The 26,557-nt window shown below is 41.4% G+C and overlaps 1 protein-coding gene across 1 annotated transcript in view; it reads left to right on the forward strand.

The window, feature by feature from the left end:
• Window positions 1-434: 434 nt before the first annotated feature.
• The window catches only part of LOC107387579 (protein phosphatase 1 regulatory subunit 1B), a 32,953-nt gene continuing 6,830 nt past the window's right edge, over window positions 435-26,557 (forward strand). The window contains exons 1-3 of the mRNA XM_015962635.3: window positions 435-798; window positions 21,308-21,391; window positions 23,916-23,991. Of these exons, the coding sequence (XP_015818121.1) occupies window positions 667-798; window positions 21,308-21,391; window positions 23,916-23,991 (292 nt within the window). The 5' untranslated portion in view covers window positions 435-666. The remainder of the gene's footprint in view (window positions 799-21,307; window positions 21,392-23,915; window positions 23,992-26,557) is intronic.

Consider the following 26,557-nt stretch of genomic DNA (forward strand, 5'->3'; position numbering starts at 1 on the left):
CAGCACAACTCTGCCACCTGCTGGTATAAGTCTGTCTGTAGCAGGGTTGTGTGTATTGGTGGGCCGGGGGGGGGGGGGGGGGGGGGGGGCTACTGAGCCGTGATATCTGCGTCTTAAACTCCAGGTTCTTTTTGTGACAAACCCCATCACGATGATCCCAGGTGTGTTTAACTGAAGAGGAATAAATAAATAAACAGGGCTTTCCCTCTCGTTGAGTATTGTTTAGTCTTTGTAAATTCAATTATTTTACAAAAAAAGTTGTGATAAGCTCAACAGCTTTCTTTAAAAATGTTTCCTAATTACATCACAACTTTTGCTAAACAAAACTTTGCTGTTTCAGAATCATTTTTACATATCACCTAAAATAGATGTAAAAGAAAGCACCACATAAAAGCTGTGGTTTCCGACGGCACGTGAACGCATCACACAATTCCACTCCTCTCCTCATTTACGGTCAGTAATCTGGACCGGAGCAGGGAGACATGCGGACAGTGGTCGGTGGAGGAGGGAGGGAAAAACAACTTTATAAACAATGGAGAGAGCGATGTTCCGTTAACTGACCGACGCTTGAGGGTTCGTTTTAAACACACCGACGGTTATTAGTTCTGACAAAGAGGAGGTTCGACGGAGTTGCGTCTGGATTTGAAGTCTGGGCTGGATGTCACCATGGACCCGCTGCTGCCCACAGACCCGGAGGTGGTGGAGCGAGAGGAGGACAAGGAGGATGCGCGGAGGAAGATCCAGTTCTCCGTCCCATCCGCGGTGCCTCTGCAGCTGGATCCGCGACAGGTGGAGATGGTGAGCGCCTCAGAATGTGGAAGGCAGTTGTATCATATAATCACACATCATTTCTACATCTAACCGCGTCTCTTCTTTTTTTAACCATTTATTTCTTCAGCAAAAATGGTATTATAATTAGCCAGATTTGAACGTAGAGAGTGACTCTCCCCCTCCAGTTTTGTTCAAATAATAATAATAATAATAATAATAATAATAATAATAATAATAATAATAATAAATAACATTTCTGTTTGTTAAATTGTGTTTAAAACGTTAGAAGATAAACATTTAGAGCAGATACTAATGACCCATTCCTTCTATATCCAATTTAAGATACCTCAAACCTTCTTTAAAATGAAATAAAGACATATTTTCAGCTTGGACATTCACAAACATATTCTTTTATGGACATTGTGTGAAGAATGGCATTTTATTGAAAAATAAGCTCACATTTTAGATTTCTTCAAAGTCATTGTTGTAACAGTATTTTTTAACTCTTCTTTTATTTATTTTTTGGAATATCCAATTAAATTCTTTGTAAAAATCTAAAATATATAAATCTGTAGATATTTGTAATTTACTTGCTGCTAGGCATTATTGTTCCTAAATAACTAAAGCTAGCCTCCTGCATACTGAAGTGTAGAGTTGCCACCCACGTAAAATAAAATTTGAGCGATATCACGTTACAACATATTGACCTCATTGTTATAACATTATAATTTCACATTCTTACAAAATGTTATATTGTTGGGTATCAAAAACCGGTTCTTGTTGACAACTGGTTCCCTCTGTTCAATTCCTAATCCTTTGCCCTTTTTGCAAGCAATTCCCTTATCACCACATGCATTGCATAGCTTACGCATTTTCTCAGCAGGACACATGGCACCTAAGCAGCACAAATGCTCGAAAGTTTGGTTATATTTTACAAGAAAGGATGACAACAGGGCAACTTGCAATACTTGCAAAGTTGAAATTTCATTAAAGAGAGGAAACACTATGAATATGCAACAGCATTTGTGCACAAATTACGCGATAATTAAAAGTGAATGTCGTGTTTTTGACCCACTCCGGACTAGTGAATTTCAGCAGCAGCAGCAGCTGTGACATTTGCATGTCCTCTCCTGTTAACACTGCAGGTAACTAATCAATTAACACTACCCATCATGTTAGCGTCATTTGCCTTATAGACACACCTCCATGCTTGCAGATTGTGGCAACTAAAGTCTGACCTGTGGTGAGATGTTTTCCAATTTTGCAAAAGCTACAGCACCATACAAGAAGATGACTCTGCCCTCACAAGGACGATGAAGGAGAATTTTTGGTAAGATCTTTCCAACCAATACCAGGTACAAATTGATTTTTGCCAGCTCTTGAATTACCTGGTAAGGAATTGATAAGGAACTGGACTGACTGACAGAATCGACAATGGGATTGATACTAATACAAACGTATCCCTCCCTGGGCTGCCACCTTACCGTGGTGGAGGGGTTTGAGTGTCCCAATGATCCTAGGAGCTAAGTTGGTGTTCTCATTGTTGGTTTGCTACTAGCAGGTCAGGTAAATCTTGGCCGGCATGCACTTTTTGGCACAACACCAGTTAATTTGTGCCCCACCAAGAAATAATTCCCCAGCCGCCACTGCTATTGACTTATTTTTGGCCTGTGGGACTCCAGAGGCAGCTTATGGGTACCGCCAGACCAAGTGGAAGGCTTTCGTAGGACTTCGAGGAGATTCTAGTCTGAAATGAGACTTTTCCGCAGGGGTGGCTGGGCTCTCCCTTAGAGATAGGGTGAGAAGCTTGGTCATCCTGGAGGGACCCACTGCTCCTCCACATCAGGAGAAACCAGTTGATGTGGCTTGAGCATCTAGTTAGGATGCCTCCTGGATTCCTCCCTGGTGAGGTTTTCCGGGCACGTCCAACCGGGAGAAGACCTAAAGGAAGATCTAGGACAAGCTGGAGGGACTATGTTTCTCTCCTGGCCAGGGAACGCCTGGGATTCTCCCAGAGGAGCTGGCCTAAGTGGTTGGGGAGAGGGAAGTCTGGGCCTCCCTGCTTAGGCTACTGCCCCCGCAACCCGACCCCGGATAAGTAGCCGAAAATGGATAAATGGATGGAAAACTTTTCAATTTCCATTCATAGTTGTCACACTTTTACAATATATTATCATGTTCTTACAATATAATTTCCACGTTTGTACCATATAATACTATTTAGATTGTAAGAATGTGATATTATATTAAACAAATGTGATAAATATGTATTTTGTACAAAAGCAAAGTTATATTGATGGAACAATAAAGTTATGATATGATGTGATATCGCTCTAATCTTATTTGATGTGGGTGGCATCTACTTCCATAACTGGTTTACCTAATTATATTGATTATATTTTCCTGATTGAAGTTATGTGCATGAATAACAAAAAAATCTAGAATTATTATCATTATAGGTACAGCAGAGGAGCTTTTTCTTCTGAAGATCGGGCTTCCTACAGATGAATCTGACGCCGGTTTTCAGCTCGACATGTAAGCTAAAGTTCGGCATGCTGTTTGGAGAAATTCATTTCAGATTACTGCTAGAAGAAGTTAGCTGCAAGGTGAGCAGCTACTTGGAAACAGAGCGTGCATGAGGATGAATGGGCATTCTGTGTGCATGTATCCCTACAACCCTCTGCACAATACACTTTCTGTCATCTTGGACATCAGTAGCTCAGGAAGTAGAGTGGGTTGTCCTGTAATCGGAAGGTTGTAGGTTCAGTCCCGGTTCTCGCCAAAGAATGCTGCTGTTGTGTCCTTAGGCAAGACACTTAACCTGCCTTGCCAGCTGGTGGTGGTCGGAGGGACCGCTGGCGCCAGTGCTCGGCAGCACTTTGCCAGTGTACCCCAGGGCAGCTGTGGCTACATCGTAGCTCATCACCACCAGCATGTGAATGGGTGTGTCAATGAATGGATGAGTGATTGCATTGTGAAGCGCCTTAGCAGGTTTTAGAACACTAAGAAGGCGCTATACTATTCTAAAAACTGTGTTTATATAGTACTCATTACAGAAAGAGAATCACAAAGTGTTTCATAGAAATCAACAAAATGAAACAAATCATAAAGTCATTAAATCTAAATGTTTTTAAAAAGCTACAGAAAATATCATGAAATCAATTAAAATCAGAAAAACAAAGCCATAAATAGCAACAAAACAAATGAAAGATGATTATAAATTTGAGTTAAAAAGAAGGAAACACGATAATAAGTCATCTAATAAATTACTGTGCAGTCCAGGAGCCTGTCATTTCTGTTTTGACATGACACATTTTTAGCTCACTCTAACAGATTAAATTGGTGCACCCAAATTTCCACTGAGACATTTTTAAAGAAGAATGGTGTTTGAAATATCTAAATTATAGATGCTACGTTGGGCAAATAACATTCTCTCAGGTGTACTATTTTTTCATTCTCATCTAAAATGAAGTGAGTTGTGCTTTGAAGAACTCAGCCAGCCTTTATATGACACATTTGCTTACTCTATAGATAGTGTAAAACAGAGATGTGAAACACGGGTCATAAAGACTGCTTACATAAACCAACACCCGTAATCTGATTATTCCAAGTTGTTGATTGATTTTTATTATTTTCAGAAGTAAACACGAAAACATAAACTTTCACCAACTTGTGAGGCTGAAGGGTTGCTTTCCTCTGCACCATCGAAAGCATGAGTCCTAGCCAATGAGGTTGAAATGCAGTTAGTTACATAACTACCTAGCAGGACTTCACAGAAGTCTGTATTTTGATGTTGCCCATTACTCTGTGGGCAGCAGAGCAGAGCTGCAGTGGGATTAAACTGAGCTAGTGCTTTTTTAGTTGTTTTTTTTTTTGGAGCCTTTAAAGTAATGAGGGATCTCTGCCCTTCAAAGGGATGGAAAATGTCAGGGATAAAGCACCATCTGTAATGCTGGAAATGAGATGTGCCCGAGCATAAATTAACCCATATATGAAACAAAACAAAGGTGACATTATTACTCATGTAAAAGGAGGGGTGTGTATTATGTAAAACACAACCACAGAGTGAATCATCCCAAAGCCAGTGCATCTGAACTGTGCTGGCACGGATGTGCTGAAACTGGATTTGGGAATTGGTGTGAGCAGAACTTTCTGTGCAAATGTGTTTTCATTTGATGAGAAGGTCTCCTGTGCGCCTGAATAAGATCAGAGAAGCAACAATGAGATCATGTTTGACCACAATGCTGCTGCAGTAATGTTTATCCATTTCTTCCTCTGGTAATCCTAATCTCAGGCTACTCCACAAAGGGAACTCTTACTGACTGGAGACAGCTGCTGCATCAGAAATCTTACTTTCTTCCAAGCACATGGTTGGGAAACGCTCAAGAGACATGCGTTTGGAAAGTTTGTTCTGTTCTGGAAAGTTCAAACAAACTAAATTAATCATTAACAGCTTCGTAAATACTGTTTGGTACATCTGCTGTTTACAGCCTGCTTGTCTCTGGGGCTTTGGACAACTTTTTTAAACCCTTCTAGTTCAGAGATACGTCTTAATTTTTCTCTCTCAGTTACAGCTCAGATTTTACATGGATCATCCACTGGAATAAAACACCTCTGACTTGTCTCTTTATCTTAATTACATTCTCATTCTGACCTTTTTCCCCCTAATGACTCAGTTGAAGCTCACTCTGCAGCATATTACTTCTTTTTCAGTCATTAATCTTTTTTATTTATTTATACATATAAATGTTCCACAGAAGTTAATTCAGACAAAAATGAGTGGAGCCAGTTTTCCTTAAAAGATCATGGTTCTGGTATGTTATCAGCTCCTTGTTCAGATGTTAACTTTTGACTTCTTTCTTGGTTTCCTAATAATCTCACCTCTGCCTAAAGGCAAATATGTGCAATACTAGTAATACTTGTTGCTTTGTATGTTTGTTTGGTGACTAAATGCCACCTGAACCGCTTGATGAATTTTACTGAAACTCTTCATTGGGTGAACCTCAAAGTCAACCCAATTAAATAGGGGCGCTACAGCTAATTATTCACTCAAGACACTTAACCCACGTTGCCTGCTGGTGGTGGTCGGAGGGACCGGTGGCGCCGGTGCTCGGCGGCAGCCTCGCCTCTGTCGGTGCGCCCCAGGGCAGCTGTGGCTACATTGTAGCTCATCCCCACCAGTGTGTGAATGGGTGAATGACTGTGTTGTAAAGCGCCTTGGGGGGTTGTAGGACCCTAAGAAGGTGCAATACAAATACAGACCATTTTACCATTCACATGAGGTGGTCCCTCTGCTGGAAGTTAAAAGACTTTCTTCAGTGTTTACCACAGAAATTCATCTACAGTACATTGTTGTCCTTCCATCAATGGGATTATTAATCCACAATTCATGTACCTTTCTCGTTTTTAACATCACAATTACTCAGCAATGTAATATAATGATCAAACAAAATGTCTGGTGTTATGTGAGATGAGAGTCAGAGGGGTTAAAATAATCCGCCAAGGAGATGACAGATTAAATGAAAAAGAGATTAGCTGTGGAGGCCTGGATCAAGAGCAGGGACAGTTAAAGCCAAGAATAAAATTTGACTAGAAAACATCTAAGAGCTCCGGGCCGACTAACAGCATCCTACTTGCTGCATTTGCTTATTTCCTTCACTAGTGCAGAATGCTCAAACTGTGTACTGTAGAGACACACGCCGGTGCCTATTCCTTAATTTGTTTGTATGAAAAATGCCATGGAAGAGTCACAGGGTTAGGTCATAAAATGTAAAATAGATTTAATTTTTTGTTGTGACAGTAGAAAAAAATAAACAAAAACAATAACAACAAAAGTTCAGTGTCTGTGTTACTTTTCCCAGTCTAGTCTGACTGGACTCATCCAAAGAGCCGGCTCAACAGTGAGATAATAATCAGATACAGATTCAGGAAATGACCTCTCTGGGCATGACCATTGGTCAAAGGTCAATAGTTTTAAAAAAAATATTTTCTTGAACTTATGGCAACTAAATCCAGTTTTACAAAGGATTTGTTACAATATAAACCAAAAGCATCTTTCACTTCTATCTACCAAAGCAGATAAAGAATTTCTATTTAACAACTCTGGAGTATAATTTTGACCCAGCCCAATTATTGCACATCCTGCTGAAAGAACCCCGAGTAAGATATTTCACTTCTAACTTGCTTCTTAAAAAAAAAATAAAGCAAACCATTAACCCCTTAAAAGGAACTGTGGCTATGAGGATGTGTGCCCTAATAAGCCACAAGTTTTCTGTTGTACCAAACTATGTTGTTAGAAACACACAAAATATTGCTGTTTATTTATAAATCTATAATATTTAGTACATTTTTGGACATATGTAGGACACCATGTTTTCACACGCAATGCACTCTGGGGGCGATGACGTATATTAGTTGTGCTTGGAAGAACAGCTAGTGACGCTAGTGTTTGTTTACACGCTCACCGTATTAATAATGAAGTAAAATGCCACATTGTGCTGCTTTTGGATGTAATTTCCAGTCAGAGGATAACAAGGGCAGTGATGTGAGTTTACACAGCTTTCCCACTGGCAAGAAGTTGAGAAAGCAGTGGGAAGATGCCTGTGGATGGACACAACTTCCTAAAGATCCGCGGCTGTGTTCCCAACATTTTTCTCCTGATGCGATTGAGTCTTATAGTCGACCAGAACTACTTAAAGAGTTCACCAGAGTGGCTGGGTATATGAGAAGGCGGAAACTAAATGCTTTACCAACCATTTTCCCACACAAGGAGCCTAAAGGCCCTCGGAGAGACAAGAGACGCTGGACGCTGAGTCGACAACCCGCTCCTGCAGCTGCCGTTTCTGTCATGTTGGGCGAACCATCGGAACAGCTTGAAGGTGCTTATCTTCGGACCTGAGAGCACGCGGCGGATTGTAGTAATGGACAAGTTCACACAGATATGGAGGAGCTTGATGGTTCAAGTTTAAATGAAGACATTAAGAAGGTTTTTTACACCAATTTAATATAACTGATACTAACATTTATCTTTTAAGAACCACAAAGTTTTGTAACCTCCTGGGTTCCTTTTAACACCTGAATTAGATTTCAGTTATACATATTTTTTTTCACTGGTGTATGTTCTTTCAGGTACATGCAGTATTTTGGTCGCATTTGAAGCGAATGCAGGTTTGATGCAAATTTGCGACAACCGGCATTAAAGGGTTAAAAGCATTGACTCAGCTTTTCCTGGAGTGGTTTTATGTGACAGTCTCATATTCAAATTTTGAAACGGTCAAACCCACAGACACAACAAACCTCATAAACACCTTGTTTTCATTTGCTGGGTGACACTAAGTCAGAGAGCTCAATCAGGAGCACACTTTTAGCAATGAGCAACTGGATGACTTTGTGTGCCCATACATTATACATTTTGATCTAAATACTTTTTTCCTTTTCAAATTTGCCTTTAGTTGTGTATATGTTAAGTCATAAAGAACATAACATTTATGACAGTTTCCAGTCAGGTTTTTATAAAGCTCATTCTACTGAAACAGCTCTTTACACCTTCTGATAGTGATGCAGGGGACTGTTCTGTTCTGGTCCTGCTGGACCTGGCTGCAGCCTTTGACACGGTTGGCCATCACCTGCTACTGGATAGACTGAGAGACAGGACAGGCCTATCAGGAACTGTTCTGGAGTCGTTCTCCTCTTATCTGTCTGAGCGGTCTCCAACTTTCGGTTCTCCACCTGCTCCCTCACCCATGGCATTGAAGCTTGCGGGTAAAACGTTCCGCTGCCGTTCCATGCCGCTTGATGCTTCTAGTGTAAAACCCGGGGGAGACTACTGCAACTCACTTTTCACTTGTCTCAGCACAACCTCCCTGAACCAGTTACAGGTGGTTCAGAATGTCTGTGATTGGCTTCTGACCAGGCACTCCAAACACACCCACGTCACTTTGAACTCTTCCGTCACTCCTACAGCAGACCTCCAATGCAATATTCATTATGGTTTCATTACTTGTGCAATACCAGATTTACATTGCATGTCTGTGTCTCTTGCAGCATGCTGCATAGTGTTGGAACCCATATTTTTTCATGTTTTTATTCGTGGGTTTTAGTGGTTGAAGTTTGCAAAAATAGATTACTGCCAATGTGTATATACATGTACCTTGTTATAATTTTTCTTCTAACTATTCCTTTAACCCTTAAGGACCCGTTGTGACACTGGTGTCACAACCAGTTTCAAACATCTGCAAAATTGTTTCTTGAGTCAAATATTCAAGTTTGAAAACCCCGAGTGACAAGCTATCCATACATATATAGAAAGTTATTCTACTTTAAAAAATTTTTTTAATTGTTTTCACATTTCGATGTATTTATTTCAATATAATTTCAAAATCAAAAGGGGTTGGGTTCTAAAGGGTTAAGTTTGGTGCTGCTGTAACAAGTGGATTTTCCCACTGTGGGATCAATAAAGTCTATTCTATTCTATTCTATTCTATTCTATTCTATTCTATTCTATTCTATTCTATTCTATTCTCACTCTGGTCTTACAGCTTTCATAGGTATTCTACACCACTCTAACATATTTCTCTACTACTCCAGAACTCCTCATGCACCACAAATCCTCTACCAGCACCCTGCTATACACTTTCTCTAAATCTACAAAGACACAATGCAGCATCCTCCGACCTTCTCTGTGCTTCTCCATCAGCATCCTTAATGCAAAAATAGCATCTGTCAGTGGAGACTTGTCCATTGGGGGTGCTAGGGCGTATCTGCAATACATACATATATTTACCATAAATATTAGCTGTGGTTAATTGCGTGTGCCTACATGCAATCTGACTAATTTACATTTACAATCATTTTCACCAACTTTCTCTCATCGAACTGTGAAATTTCCCTCAACAAACTCACAAATATCTCTCATGGGGTGCTGGAAAAAGTGCCCCTGGTCTACAGGTAAACAGCCAGTTATGTATGGTTGTTGAAGAATTGGAGAATTTTTGACCAATCAGCATCACTGAATTTTTTGTCTCTGAGGCACTAGCCGACAATATCATAGACATGAATACGTAGGCGCCTTATTGAGCGCTGTAGATAACAGCGTCGTCTCCATATCGGATTTGTTCTTCACGCTTCAAACCCAGGCAAAGTCAATGCAGAGTGAGCAAATATGCCCGTTTTATGTGCAGCCTATGGTTGCAACAACTGGTGTACCATTGGAAGCAGATAACATTGCACTACTATTTACTTTTTTAGCCTACCTGTGTTGGGAAAAATGTTTATACAATTTCCTTATTTACCATCGGAAGATCTGTTGTGACTGACTGTTCCTGTTAAACAATCTAAGTGAGTAAAATATAGCAATGAGATATTAATATGGGAAGAGGGTGGGAAAGTTGGGTAAAATAGTAAAATACAGGAGTGTCCCTTGCTGAAGAAGAAGAAGACATCATTTCTATAGCACCTCTCAAGATAAAAATCACGAGGTGCTTCACAAAAACAAAAAATGTAAAGATATAAAAAAGCATTTAGAAAATGTTTTAAAATATATTTATAGTGAGCAAAAATAGACACTTGTGATTAAAAAATGTTAAGAAAGAGAGAGAGTGAATAGGAAAGAGGGAAATCAGTGGATCCTGAGGAAGGTGGAATAGGTGGGGAGAGCAGAATAAAGAGAGAGTGGTGAAGAAGGTCATACAAAAGCCAGCTTGAACAAGTGAGACTTCAGCTGCTTTTTGAAGGAGACCACTGAGTCCACTGATCTCAGGCTCAGGGGAGTTCCAGAGTTTGGGGGCCACAGCAGCAAATGATCTGTCACCTTTGGTCTTTAGCCTGGCGCATTGCAAAACCAGTAGGCTTTGATCACTGGACCTCAGGGACCTGCTGGGGGTGTAGGGACTAAGAAGATCACCAATGTAAGATGGTGCTTGTCCATGTAAGGCCCTATAGAGCTCCGGGAGTTGACGTCACTTCTCCCGGCATGCAACAGTTCAAATCGAAACGGCGCCATATTGGCATGCAGAAGCCGGCAGCTGGACTATTTGTTATTGTCAGAAAACTCAATCAAACGGGAAATATGGTAGATTCCTGTTGTGCCCCAGGATGCAGAACAGACGCGGACGACATAAGGAATGAGCCATCTACAGGATTCCCCAAGATCCGGAGCGCCGCAAACGTTGGATGATTGTAATAAAACGCGCTAGTGACCGGGCTAAAATGAAGCTGTGGGATCCCGAGAGTAAAGGTTTTCACTTATGCAGCGACCGCTTCATATCAGGTACTTAAACCAACGTTTCCTCAACTGTGTGTGGTATTTATTTTAAATGTTTTTATTATGATTCTTAGTGGGCTTCCTAAACTTATTTTGGCGTGGCTTTTCCTGTCTTATTACTCATAGCAGCAAGTAAACATCACGTAAAACGTTGCCTCGTGAGTTCTGCGTGCTTCCAATTACGTGTTTTATGATCACAGCAATTAACCGGCTGAGCTGTATTTAATTTTTAAGCAATGGTTGATCAATTGTAAGATCACACATAAAAAGCACTTTGGATTGCTATTATCTGTCTCACCGAGACTACTTACGTGTAAATCTGTTATTTGTCCGTCCATCCATCCATTTTCATCCGCGTATCCGGAGTCGGGTTGCGGGGGCAGTAGCGTGACTTCCCTCTCCCCAGCCGCCGGAGCCAGCTCCTCCGGGTAATTCCCAAGGGGTTCCCCGGCCAGGTCCGGTGTTGTGCCGGTAAGAAGCCCGCTCTGACAGCTTCTGGCGTCGGAGCGGGCAGTAGAGTCGAGAGTCCCAGACCTTCTCCCCAGCTCCTCCGGCCGGGGGAATCCCAAGGGGTTCCCCCGGCCAGGTCCGGTGTTGTGCCGGTAAGAAGTCCGCTCCGACAGCTTCTGGCGTTTTTAAAAAGTATCCCAGGGGCACGGTAAGGGTCGGAGATGTTCAGTCTATTTAATTTCTGACTATATAAAACGATTTCTTCTGTTTTAAAGTGTGAAGTAAACTCCGACGAAGTAAAATCCAAGCGGATCCCGTTCATGTTCATGGTTACATCCGTGTTTGTTTACCTTTTTTGCATGCCAAAATGGCGTCCACTAACTGAGAGTCACGTGGGGTCCGGAGCTCTATAGACCAGAACCAGGATCTTGGAATGAACCCTGACATTGACTGGCAGCCAGTGAAGCTGGAGTAGAAGCGGGGTGATGTAGGTGTATTTGGAGGACTTGGTCAGAAGCGGAGCACAGGCATTCTGAATCACCTGTAGACGGTTCAGGGAGGTTCTGCTCAGACACGTGAAAAGAGAGTTACAGTAGTTTAAGCGTGAGGAGATGAAGGTGTGGATAACTGTCTCAAGTTCAGAGCGGGACAGAATGGGACTCAGCTTTGCAATGTTCCTGAGATGGAAGAAGGAAGAGCGAACAAGATAACTGACATGAGAGTCCAGGGTGAGAGCTGGGTCAAAGGTCACGCCAAGATTCCTGACGGAAGGTTTGGTGTGAGAAGCAAGCTGACCAAGAGAGTCTCTGACTTTGGGAACCAGCTTGTCTGGGACACAGATGAGGATCTCAGTCTTATCTTCATTCAGCTGAAGAAAGCTCCCAGCCATCCAGGTTTTGATAGAGTCTAAGCAGGTGTGTAACAGCTGCTGCTTAGACATCTCATGGGGCTTAAAGGAGATGTACAGTTGGATGTCATCTGCATAAAGATGGTAGGAGATTCCTTTGAAGGAGCTCAGGATGTGCTGAAGAGGAAGCAGATAGAGAAGGAAGAGCAGAGGCCCCAGCACAGAACCTTGGGTAAGAGAGGTGGTGGAGAACCTAAACTTGGAAACTTGGAGTCTGGTTTTATTTGCTTTTACTGTTAATAGTCTGTTGTTTTATTTCTTTGCTCCTTTTTACATTTTCCATTTACCTGACTATTTTAACTTGTGTTTTCTTGCTTGTTTTTTGTGCAGCGCTTTGTATGGTTGTAATGCCATGTTGAAAGCGCTATATAAATAAAGTGGTATGGTATGGTATGGTATGGAAACGGCCACAGAAAAGGAGCGCTCAGAGAGATAAGAGGAGACCTGAATGTCCCTATCAGCTGCATACATGTCTGTTTAAGGTTAGAAGAAGCTCTCCCATCCCCTTTTGCTAATATCTCAGGATTGACAAGCATCAAGAAATGTTTGTGTCATTTGTGTCATTTGTTGTCTCTATTTCAGAAAGTAATGCTGCACCACATCACCATATTAACTAACATGGAGTTACTGAGGGACAGCGGACACACATATGGCTCTTTTTCAAGGGTTTTAGCCACCCACTGGTGAAACTGAGTATTACGCTTTGAGGTGTGCATGCTTTGAGCACACAGAGACTGACAGCTCAAGCTGGAAAACAAACTAAAGACGGTATAAATTTTGAGGACAAATGAATATTATAGAGTTGCTCACAGGGTAGGCTTGAGTGTCCCATTTGGGTACTTTTATTGTCTGATTTATCCACAAGTTTGATAATTGACTTTATTTGTAAAACTACTTATTTGGAAAAAGGAAACAAATGATCAAAAACAAAGTGTTTTACGCATCATCCAAACTGATGCAACAGGTGCTCCACAGCTGAAGGACATAGAGTCTAAAACAAAGGAAAAAAACTGATGATCTGGACTCTTTATGTCGAAACATTACGCACCTCTGATTCTACCTTTTAACTGAGCTCCAGCTTGTTTTGGAAATGTATTCATTTTCCAACAGTTTGTTTGAATACTTCCAATGAACTAAGAAGGGAAGTCTGTTGACACATGACCCCACCACAAATTCTTTTCACCAGCCACCACTGGCATCAGTGCTAACCTGTGCGTGTTTTCATTTACACTTCAGGATCTATGTGAAAGAATTGTGCAAAAATCTTACTCTCTGGTCTACAATTTTTTTATTTTCTATGCTGTTTTTTTTTGTTGTTCGGTTTTGTTGTTCATTGCTAATACCTTTATTGTATTTTTGAAGCCTTTCAAGTTTGTAAATTATGCCCTCAAATTGCTTTTCAATTGTTTAGTCATCACAAACAAAGCTAGCAGCTAACCAGTGAGTTCTATTAATAACAATCTAACATAATATGCCGGACACGGACACGGACACACACACACACACACACACACACACACACACACAGGGAGAAAGAGAGACAGAGAGAGAGAGAGAGAGAGAGAGCGAGAGAGAGAGAGAGAGAGAGAGAGAGAGAGAGAGAGAGAGAGAGAGAGAGAGAGAGAGAGAGAGAGAGAGAGAGAGAGAGAGATTTCATCAGTATATCTCAGATTTCCTGAAGGTTCTGATGAAAATAGTCTGTTCCCTGCAGATGCTCGACCTTCTGGCTACACTTTTAACAAAATGCAATGACTGAAGAGGTACTCAAACAGATGCTCAAACTGTGCATTGGTTCATTTTGGTCGAGAATGATGTTGCTGAGGAATGTGTCAGTCTGCACTGCTGCAACAACCAAAGTTTTTAATACTTTTATTTACCCACTCTATTATTCAGTGTGATTCCTTTTTATATTTTGTTCCTGAGTTATGGCACTGTATATGTTTCAAGTGATGGAATGATGAATATGTATAAATCCAGCAAGCAAAGGCAGAAAGATGTAGTGTGAGCTGCCCACGCATCTTTTACCTACTTGGAGCTAGGATTGGGTTTGAAACCACTCATAGTTGTGTTGAAAATGTAAAACAAGAGTAATGAATTCTTGGCTTATTTTATGATCAATACAAAACCTTTAAAATATTCAGTTTAGAGAAAAGCAAATACATGAATTTGCTACAGGAAGATGTTCTTGAAAAACTATAGCTTAAATGTCTGTGTGTTGGCACTTTGAATTTTAAGATAAAATATGTTAAAACACACACCTCATTCCTCCTCTCACAACCTCAAACTATGGGTAAAGGTACCTAAATAGGTTTTAAACATTAAACTGTTCAAAATGTGTTCACTTTATACACATGCTGTAAGTAAAGTACTTACTACAATGCTATTGAGTATTCCTCGTGCTCTTAGATCTGCAGATCAGCTCCTTTCACCATGCCTAAGGCGCGTTTGAAGACCCGCGAGGAAAGGGCTGTGTGTCAAAACTGTGGAACTCACTACCTCTCCAGGTTAGGCTAGCGCCCTCTATTGCTGACAATTTCTTCCTGACTCTTAACTCCGAAACCATGAAGCATGAAGTCATACTTCGTCATAGGGCTGGGCGATATGGCCTCAAATCTTTATTGCGATATAATCTGAAGCATGTGCGGTAACAATATATATTGCAATATATTTTTTCCTCTGTCTATATAGGTCAAAATGACATGTTTTTAAATATCTCATGTGGCAAATATATGCCACTTGAGGCATATAGGACTCCTCTTCTGCCCACTCCATGCTTGCAGTCACTGCCATTCTGTTGTCCCAATGTCAGCAGGGTGCACATCTTAGTGACGCCATGTGTTATCGCGATATTGCGGTATTGCGATATAGCCAAAAACTCTTATCACTACCCAATTTTATATCGTTTCTACCTTATATCGTTTATACTGCCCACTCCTACTTCGTCATCCTTCTTTCCACCTTGGATGTAAAATTTTAAATATGTGAATTGTTTGTTATGGTTCCACCTTGTTTGTTTGACTTTACTTAGTTGTTCTTTTTAACTGTTTTTTGACCTATGTGATTATTTCTGCCTGTGTTGTTTTATGATGTGCAGCACTTTGGTTGGTTGTAATGCCGTGTTAAAAGCTCTCTATAAATAAAGTTGTAGGGTAAGGTAATCAAAAATCTCGTTAAAGAGAATAATCTACAAAAACATACATAAGAAAATAATCTACATGAAAATAATGTCATGATCTGTTCTTGTTCTTCTTCTACAGATTTTAACAACAGCCTACACCTATGTTGTTTTGTTTATCCCTCAGCTTCCTTGTTACCAGTGCGCACCTGTTTCCCATCAGCTCACCTGTCCCTGTTTTGTAATCACATGCCTAGGCTGATTTCATTCATTTGTGTCAGATCCTCCTGTTGTTTTAGCTCCTGTTCATCATTTGTGTCCTCATCGTTGGTTTATTTATTGATGTGTTTTTAGTTCACCACCTGCACCCTGGGTCCTACAGCAAATAGACAAATAGAAAGACAAATTTTTAAAAAGCAAACTGTTCCTTTAAGTGGTCAACAATCTAAATGAGCAATGTGGTGCTTGGGGATGGAAATGTAATTATCATGTGAAATGTCAATACAAAATTATTAATCATCACTTAGTTTGGAAACAGAAGTCACATTTTCAAGCAATTAGAGGCGCTGTTTATAAAATTACAGTATCATGACAAAGTTGATTTATTTCAGTAATACCATTACCATTACACACCTTATTGGTCATATGTAGGGTTTAGGAAATTGAGTGCTTTAAGAGCTATATATGTATATATATATATATATATATATATATATATATATATATATATATATATATATAACTTCTACTTATGACCAATAAGCTGTGGTACTCTATCTAAATATAGAATATCAACCTGCTTGGTCTGTGTGTGTTTAACAGAAGATTCTAGAATTCTTTATTTATTAAGGGATTGTACACACTTTGTTTTGATTCAGAAAAGAGTCAGGTTTATAAAAGTAAGAATTCTTTTTTTTACCAACAATTAAAACATGACAAGTTAACTAACATTTACTGTGATGGATGAACCTATGTGTCAATGCAATGTTATCAGAACTTCTGGATCTAGGAGAGCTGAGTTCTGGATGTAAAATAATTTGGGTTGTGTTAAGCTATAAAGTTGATTATTATCAAAAGCACATCAGACGCTATCTGTGTGTCTATGTCACCCATTTCGGAGACCCTCTTGGTGGATCCGAAGGTCAGAGAGGTCGGATGACCACTAGCGCTGAAGGGCTGTAGAATACCGTGGCAATGACTCTTCAGTCCAGAGATGTCTCAGGTCACGACAGAAGGATGGAACCACACGTCTGGGACTCTTTAAGGAGTCTGAACAATATCTGCTTGTTCTGCAGGAACTGTTTGCTGTATCAGCTTTGCAGGTGCAAATTGATTTTGAGGACGTGTCAAAAACTTTGATGGGTTAGAGAGGTTTTACTTCATATGTCCGGTCTGAAGCTTTCTCTAGAACTACTGAACCGCTGAGCTGAACTGAACTGATGAATCACCAGAGGGATCCAGTTTTAATGTTGCAGGCTGGGGCGGCACAAAATTAGCTGGAGGCGGCCGCCACGCAAATTTGATTGCAGGAATAATCCTGCCTAGTGACTGTTGTCCCCTAGACTCTCTCAGTATTTAGAGCAAGTTAATGACTGGATGCAGTCAAACATCCTTCAGTTAAACTAAGACAAGACTGAAGTTATTGTATTTGGAAATAAGGAGGATAGGGTGGAGGTTATTGCTCAGCTTGGCTCCAGAGAAATTCAAGACAATGACCCAGGTTAGAAATCTTGGTGTTACCATTGATTCAGAACTGACTGGTCATATTAAGCCTATAACTAGATCAGCATTTTATCATCTTCATCAAATAGCATGACTCAGAGGTCTCATGTCCAGACCAGTCCTAGAGAAACTTATTCATGTGTTCATCTCCAGCAGGCTGGACTATTGCAATGGTCTAACTGGTCTTCCCAAGAAAACTGTGAAGCAGTTGCAGCTTGTTCAGCAGGCTGCTGCTAATCTTAACAAGAGAACCAAACACATCCCTCCTGTTCTTAAATCTCTACACTGGTTACCAGAATACTACAGAATCAATTTCAAAGTACTTCTACTAGTTTAAAAATCACTCAATGGCATGGGGCCAGAATCCATGTTGGATCTCCTTCAGACTTTTCCTTCCAGCTCTTGGAGAGTACAGATGCTGTTTTTCTCATCTCCTCCTTATCTTATCCTAAGGCTCTTTGTCTGTCTTTGGGTGTACGGCACTTCTGCATTTTTTCTGGAAACTGGAAATTATTAAAAATGGACCTGGTCAGTTGGTCTCTCAATGCGATCGACAACATTTTTTCATTGATGAGAACGGGAGAAGGGGCTCCCAGGTGACCCTCTAGGACAGAGCCAGCTGGGTATATCATGGACTCCTGGAAACAGTGGAACCTGATCTGCCTCACTCAACTATCTGTAGAGGATTCTGAAGACATCCTGATATTCGTGGTGTTGGTGTCAGGTTTCTTGCTGTTTGGCCTGAGTGGTTACCTGGCTCACCGGAAAATTAATGAGCTTTCGAGGAATACTGGCTCCATCCCATAGCTCAGGGATGGATTACACCGAGCTGTGAATGCACAAACTCATATAATTGTCGAGATGAGTCGTAAGCTTGGAACTTTGGCTGAGATTCTGACTCTGGCACAGAAGGTGGATTCGATCAAGGAGAAAGTGGACGGGACAGCACGGATGGGAATAGATTAATTCATGCCATTATTGGATCTAGAGGGGTTGGAGACCAACAGAACTTTAAGACAGAGAGGAAATTATCTCTGTCTGGCCCCAAAACAAGTTCTTATCTGAATCTGGTGCCCTTGAGCCTGTGAGGCTGAAGTGATTACTCCCCCTCAGAAGAAATGTGGAATGCTGCCGTCGCCATGGCAACTCTGTCTCCCTATCTCAGCCTGGGCGGGACTGTGACCGGTGAAGGCCTTTGAATCGTTTCCAGGAGTCACTGTGCTCTCTAACCCAATTACCTCCCACCTCGTCCAAACGGAGGTGACGAGCGCTACTCATCGCGGCTGCATGCACCGATGTGAGGAGAGTCCCCAACCCTACCTCCCCACCTAGTGGACACTTATGTTGTGTAATGTCTGAAGTCTGTTGCATTCCTGTCTGAGGTGTTTTTTGCATAGCAAAGCTGCCCCCCCCCCCCCCTGTGGAGGGTAGCTCTGAAGTGCCTTTTTTTCCCTCCACCTGACCCAATCCTCATATAAACACTCTGATCACTATTAAGGTAGCGCGACTCGAGTTGTGAATGACCACAGTCACCAATTCTTGTCATGTGTCTATGCCTATGTATGTATGTCTGATCTTAGAATTGTGTGTACTGAAACTCCCGTAATCCCTCTGGGATTAATAAAGTATCTTTGAATTGAATTGAATTTGAAGGTATATATGCCCAGCAGGGCTCTGAGGTGCTTAGAAGAAGAAGAAGAAGAAGAAGAAGAAGAAGAAGAAGAAGAAGAAGAAGAAGAAGAAGAAGAAGAAGAAGAAGGAGAAGAAGAAAAAGAAGAAGAAGAAGAAGAAGAAGAAGAAGAAGAAAATATCATTTCTATAGCGCCTCTCAAGATAAAAATCACGAGGCGCTTCACAAAAACAGAAAATGTAAAAATATAAAACAACATTTAGAAAATGTTTAAAAATATATTTAAAATGAGGAAAATTAGACAATTGTGATTAAAAAAATGTTAAGAAAGAGAGAGTGAATAGGAAACAGTCAGCTGGTAGAACCTCGGGCCAGAACCAAACAAACAGGGTGAAGCTGCTTTTAGCTACTATGCTGTTCACAGATGGAGCCTTTGAACAAATGTTTCTTATGCTGTACATTCTGCACTGTATTTGCTCACCCTTTAACTTTAACTTTGTTCCTTTTTCATTTTTAAATAGCATTTTCTGTCATGTTGATTTTAATGTTCATGCTTTTCTTACTAATTGAAAGCACATTGAATTGCCTCTGTGTATGAAATGTGCTATATAAATAAAGCTCTGCTGCTGATGGTCCAAAGTTATGATTGCTGATGAAAGTAAATCTTGCATTTTCTTTGGAAATCAATGTCCCAGAGTCTGGAGGAAGACAGGAGAGGCACAGAATCCATGTTACTTTAGGTCCAGTGTAAAGTTTCTATAGTCAGTGATGGGCTGAGGTGCCATGTCACCTGCTGGTGTGGTCCATTGTGTTTTCTGAGGTCAAAGGTCAACGCAATTGTCTACCAAGAAGTTTTAGAGCACTTCATGCTTCCTGCTGCTGACCAACTTTATGGAGATGCAGATTTAATTTTCCAACAGGACTTGGCACCTGCACACAGTGTCAAAGCTACCAGTACCTGGTTTAAGGACCATGGTATCACTTGACCTGAACCCCATAGAAAATCTGTGAGGCATTGTGAAGAGGAAGATGTGATACACCAGACCCGACAATACAGAAGAGCTGAAGGCCACTATCAGAGCAACATGGTCCCATAACACCTGAGCAGTGCCACAGTCTGATGGACTCCATGCCACGCCGCATTGCTGCAGCATGTTCATACTTTCCAGTTGGCCAACATTTCTAGCATTCCTTTATTTGCATTGGTCTTAACTGATATTCTAGTTTTCTGAGATACTGATTTTGGGATTTTCATTAGTTGTCAGTTATAATCATCAACATTAAAGAAATAAATATTAGAAATATATCAGTCTGTGTGTAATGAATGAATGTAATATCCAAGTTTCATTTTTGAATGGAATTACTGTGATATTGCAATTTGATGACACCCTGTATTTGAGACAGAGGGTGACAGACATATTCTAGTTCTGGTTACATTTTTCATAGATAGAAATAACACAAATACTTTTTTACTTTTACAGTAAAAGTGTTTTGGCCTGTTTAAAAAAATGCAATTATATAAAATCAATATAAATAAATAACTGGCGTTAGCTTAATAGTGTGGACACCAACTCGTTCTACTAACCGTTAAGGTGTAGGAAAGGTGCTGCAGGAGCCTGGATGTCCAAGCAGGAAGTACGTGTGCATAAAAAAGTATTTTTTCCCCAAAGAAAAACAGAATTTAAAAAATATCTCTGGATGCCAGATCACCGAGCGTGTAGGGGGGTCATGAACAAAAATAAAAATGGTCTGTTTTTTTCATGCACCATGTTTATTCAGTTCTTGTTATGACATTTTCTCATACACAGCCCTTTTAAAGCATTTTGTGAGACTCTTGCATATGATTTTTTTATCATTGTTTTTGTTTTGTAATTGCTTGGAACTGAAACTGAAAGACATGTTTGTTGAACTGCACAGCATTGGGTTAACCCTTCAAGCCCGAGTGTCCCCTAATTGGTGGACAAACAAGTGTAGCAGCAAAAGGCCTAGGGCCCAAAACAGGGAGATTCTTAGGTCACCTTTTGAAAAAACGGTGCAACAGTCCACAAACCTCGCAAAGAAATGGTAGTTGCATGAGGCTGCATTCAAGAATGTCTCAAAACACTTAAAATATCCAACATTTTCCTTATTTATAAAATAGATGTAGAAAAAAAAGCATCGGAACCAGAACCTTGAAACAGTTATCTCTGATAATGTAACTGCCATCTATGCACATATGTAATCCTTTTTCAGTAATAGTCAGACAATAATCTTTGCCCGGCTCTACATGTTTTTCTGTTATTGGATAAATCCTCAGTAGATGACATCTAAATCACACGGTTAAATAAAGTACCATTGGTAGCGGAACATCTGATTTTTAGAAATCAATCATATTTCCTGTTTTTGCTTAACTTAAACCAAATGGAAGGAAAGCAACGACTAATTAAATAATCCCTATTTTTCTTTGTGAAGATCCGACGTAGAAGACCAACTCCTGCCACCCTCTTCAGACTGACAGACCAACCATCACCCGAAGAAGACGGCAGTCCACACCAGGTAGGACAGCTGTTCAAATTCAGACCTCAAATGGGTCCTAGTGATATTTTGTAGTGGGATTTGTGGAACATTTACAAACTGGACTTAAAAAAAGTTATAGTTAAAGGTTTGGAACACCAAAAACATTTATAAAATCTTGTATTTGATAATATTTTGTCACTCTGATTTCATGCAGGCTGAACATGAAAATAGTCTCCTACACCGAGCCTAACCCTATCTCCTACATTAGCTTCTGATACAAAATCAGAATCAGAATCAGAATCAGAAGAATTTTTATTGCCAGCGCTCCTTTCAGAGCGTAGGAACTTGACTCCACAGTACAACCTGACCAAGGTTACACACACACACACATATAGACAAGACAGATACAGGCAGACCATGAGAGCAGCCATAACGGCGCTCCTTTGTAGATGAGTAAGGGAATACATGTGGAAAGTTCAGGGAGGGAGAAAAAAGGCATTAACAGAGTTACACCAGCAGGGTGTAGCGCTCCAATGCAAAAAAAACACCCGACATGTAAGCAACAAACGTCACAGTTCACAACATGAGACCCGGTAGGTAGGGGGGTGGGGCTGGGATCCTGGTTTCATCAGCGGGGGCGGCCTGTGTGGCGCTCACCAGCTGGCTCCGCAGGTGGGAGGGAGGTCAGGGGAAGCACAGAGAGCAGTGAGTCCTTCAGCTTCATGACCTCGGTAGAGAGCACAATCTGAAGGCGGGGGGGGGGGGTGGGTGGATAGAGATTCACAGCATTTGTCTGCATTCCTTCCAGCGTGGGGGTTTTGCATGCAACTCCAAGGCTGCTTATGGCGTCAGATTCGATAACAGAACTTTGTTTTGGGTCAGACAGAGATAATTTTTCCTCTCTGCCTTAAGTCTGTATTGATCATTCAAGTCCTCCAGTGAAGCCAATTCAGTGATTAAACATCTCCACACCGGCCGGTGACCCTTCCGAGATGTTATCAATCCTGCGCGCTAACACCGGTGATGCAGCCAAGACATTGTCCAGCTTGCGATTCACCTCGAGCAACGTCCCAGTCTGTGAGGTATCCACACGGACGGTGCCGTCCATGGATGCGGGTCGCCCTCCAATCGCTCCCGTCATCCCAATTTTACGGAAAGCCAGATATCCTCCCACTCCAATCAGAAGAAATCCAACGATCATCAGGCCAAATATCCACATATCTTCGACGTCCTCAATGGACAGCTGAGAGAGACAGATGACATTCCACTCTTTCCAGGAATCGAACATGTATCCCGCTGCATGTGTCCCCTGAGGACAAGCGTGAGCCCCCTCCTCCGTCCTCATTGTAGAAAAAATCTTATCAATCGCGTTGAATGACCAATTAATTAAGTCCATATTGAAAAATAAAAAGGTGATTGCAGAGGAAATGCAGAGAAGCACTCTGTAGGCAGACGGGACAAAAAGAGCCTTGGGAAAACACAGATAAGGGAGGAAAAGGCAGAAGCGTCTGCTCCCTGTGAGCGCCAGAGAAAATAGACAGTGAAATGTTAAGATTTGAAAATCCTGACAGATCTATGTCACATTGTCATTTAACATTCATGGACTCATCCATCTTGACTCATGACAGGTAAGGCTGTTGTTGGAAACAGCAGAGAACACCTCAGCTAGTAGAAACTAACCATTAGCTTTAGCAAATTCACCACACAGCAGAAGCTCCTCCAGGCTTGTGTTATTTATGGAGATAAAACATCAACGCTGCAGGGCAAACAGAGCCAGTGATAGTCGCATTGCTGTTGTCCAGTTCAGGGCGAGATGTCCAAATATCAGGAAATTCTCAGTCCTAGCACCGTCACTCTGGAACCAGTTGCCACCCTCAGTTAGGCTGTCCCCATCTCTGCCAGTCTTTAAGAGTCGTCTAAAAACACACCTCCTCCGCTTGGCATTTCCTGAACATGTTTGATTTTGGCCCTCTTTTATGTTGAATTTATTTCACAGTTTTCATTGGTTCACTCTATCCATTGTTTTACACATTTGTCCTGTACCAGAATGTTTCACCTTTTTTGTAATTTGTATTTTGTAATTTGAATTGCTTTTATTTTTGCTTTATTCAATATATTTACCTTCTACTGTACCATGTTCAGCGCCTTGGGCTTCCTGACAGGGTTGCGGAAGGCGCTTTATAAATAAAGCTTTGATTGATTGATTGATTGAAATAAGCTCAGCTTCGGTGTGGCTCACTTCTAGTTCCTGGCAATGGTGCACTGGTGTTTTCTCCCCTCCATAGTACAACTTACAAGGCGTTCATTCCTACTAAAGACCACTGCAAATGCATTGATTAAACAAGTGTTCAACATCTTTAAGGCTCTATGTAACTTTGAAGCTACAATGTTCAACTGACACACATGGTGTGTGTGTGTGTGTGTGTGTGTGTGTGTGTGTGTGTGTGTGTGTGTGTGTGTGTGTGTGTGTGTGTGTGTGTGTGTGTGTGTGTGTGTGTGTGTGTGTGTGTGTGTGTGTGTGTGTGTGTGTGTGTGAACAATTGGTCATGTATTTTTTTCTCAGTGGGTTCTGGGAGAGAATGGAGCATTGAAAGCCAAATTGGTTCACATGTCAACCTATCAGCCACCCTCACTTAAAGGTATGAACATCTTTCTGTGAATATCTTGTATTTTTTTTATTGGATAAAACAACGTGGCTTCTGTTTGTCTGGAGGACCATCATACGCAAGACACAGCCAGATCTCTCTCTCTCTCTCTCTCTCTGTGTGTGTGTGTGTGTGTGCGTGTGCGTGCGCGCGTATGTGTGTGTGCGCCATGTGAGATTAGGGCCAGAGACAGCTGTGAGTCTGTTCTGGATCATCCCAGATTACAGAGTGCAGCTGCACACACACACACACACACACACACACACACACACACACACACACACACACACACACACACACACACACACACACACGCACACGCACACTCACACGCACACACACACACACACATTACTGACACAGTTAACACACGTGTTACAACATTCGCAACAATATTTCTACATTGGTTTAGTGTGTCTGTTGATGGAATCTGGAGGCCTGGACTGATGAATCACATTGACCTTACGTCATACTGTTCAGCATTGTTTACCAGTTTCAGAGTCATGCTATAGACCTGTAATGGTCTCTAAAATATCTGATGTACGTTGTGTGATCGTCATGGTGTCTCCCCAACACTTTCAAAGTTCTCATGGAGTCAAGACTTTAACGAGTCAGGAGTAGATTAGGCAGTTTCATGCAAGTAGGACGGCACTCAGAAAAAAGAGCTGAAATCTGCTATGTTAGAGGTCACACCATAGGGGTGGCCATGCCTTTTCTGTTTCATCACCAAGACTTTGGAATGAGCCTCCACCGGATGTCAGGTAGAATTTTATATTCAGTTCAATTCAATTCAATTCAATTCAATTCAATTCAATTCAATTCAATTCAATTCAATTCAATTCAAAAATACTTTATTAATCCCAGAGGGAAATTGATCACTGTAGTAGCTCAGGATAATAATAATAATCAAGTCATCAAAGAGTTGTTATATATTACAATGGCTGTTGGCAGGAAGGATCTCCAGTAGCGGCCAATGTTGCAGCGAAATTGAAGAAGCCTCTGACTGAAGACACTCTTCTGTTGTCGGACAGTCTTGTGAAGAGAATGCTCAGGGTTATCCATAATTTTCTTTATTCTCTGGAGAATCCTTCTTTGTATTATCTCCTCCAGTGGTTCCACAGTCGTCCCCAGAACAGAACCAGCCTTTTTTATTTGGCTGTTGAGCCTTTTCAGGTCCCTGCTTCTGATGCTGCTACCCCAACAGTCGATGGCTGAAGAGATTACACTCTCAACAGCAGACTTGTAGAAGATGTGCAGCATCTTGCTACAGACATTGAAGGGCCTAAGCATCCTCAAGAAGTGCAGTCTGCTGTGTCCCTTCTTGTAAACAGCTTGGCTGTTCTTTCTCCAGTCCAGTCTGTTGTCCAGGTGAACTCCCAAGGTATTTGTATTCTTCAACCACCTCCACTTCTTCTCCCATGATGGAAACAGTGTTTAACTCCACCCTGTTTCTTCTGAAGTCTAAAGTCATCTCCTTTGTTTTGTTCACATTCAAGGTCAGGTGATTGTTTCCACACCATGCCACAAAGCGCTCCACCAGCTCTCTGTACTCAGCTTCCTGTCCATCTCTGATACACCCGACAACTGCAGAGTCATCTGAGTATTTCCGTAGATGACAGGTCTCTGATTTGTTCTGTAAGTCTGAAGTGTACAGGGTGAAAGGAAATGGTGAGAGTACAGTCCCCTGTGGTGCTCCAATGTTACTGATCGCCTGGTTTGATGTGCAGTTCTTCATCATCTTCTGATGCTACTATCCCAACAGACGATGGCTGAAGAGATTACACTCTCAACAACAGACTTGTAGAAGATGTTTAGCATCTTGCTACAGACATTGAAGGACCTGAGCGTCCTCAAGAAATGCAGTCTGCTGTGTCCCTTCTTGTAAACGGCTTCGCTGTTCTTTCTCCAGTCCAGTCTGTTGTCCAGGTGAACTCCAAGGTATTTGTATCCCCCAACCACCTCCACTTCTTCTCCCATGATGGAAACAGTGTTTGACTCCACCGTGTTTCTTCTGAAGTCTAAAATCATCTCCTTTGTTTTGTTCACGTTCAAGGTCAGATGATTGTTTCCTGTCCATCTCTGATACACCCGACAACTGCAGAGTAATCTGAGTATTTCTGTAGATGACAGGTCTCTGATTTGTACTGGAAGCCTGAGGTGTACAAGGTGAAAAGGAATTGTGAGAGTACAGTCCCCTGTGGTGTTCCAATGTTACTGATTGCCTGGTTTGATGTGCAGTTCTTCAGCCTCACAAACTGTGGTCTGTTTGTCAGGTAGTCTTTAATCCAGGCGATAGTTGAGGCCCCCACCTGTGTCTTCTGGAGTTTCTGGCAAAGTACATCAGGCTCAATTGTGTTAAATGCACTGGAGAAATCAAAGAACATGACCCTGACAGTGCTGCCTGCTTTGTCCAGATGACAGTGGATTGGTTGAAGCAGCTGGATGATGGCATCTTCAACTCCAACTCCATGGCGATAAGCAAACTGCAGCGGGTCCTGATATGTTCTAATTTGCTTATTCAGGTGGACCAACAGGAGTCTCTCCAGGACCTTCATGATGT

Source organism: Nothobranchius furzeri, chromosome 16, assembly GCF_043380555.1.
Source record: "Nothobranchius furzeri strain GRZ-AD chromosome 16, NfurGRZ-RIMD1, whole genome shotgun sequence".
Lineage (NCBI taxonomy): Eukaryota > Metazoa > Chordata > Actinopteri > Cyprinodontiformes > Nothobranchiidae > Nothobranchius > Nothobranchius furzeri.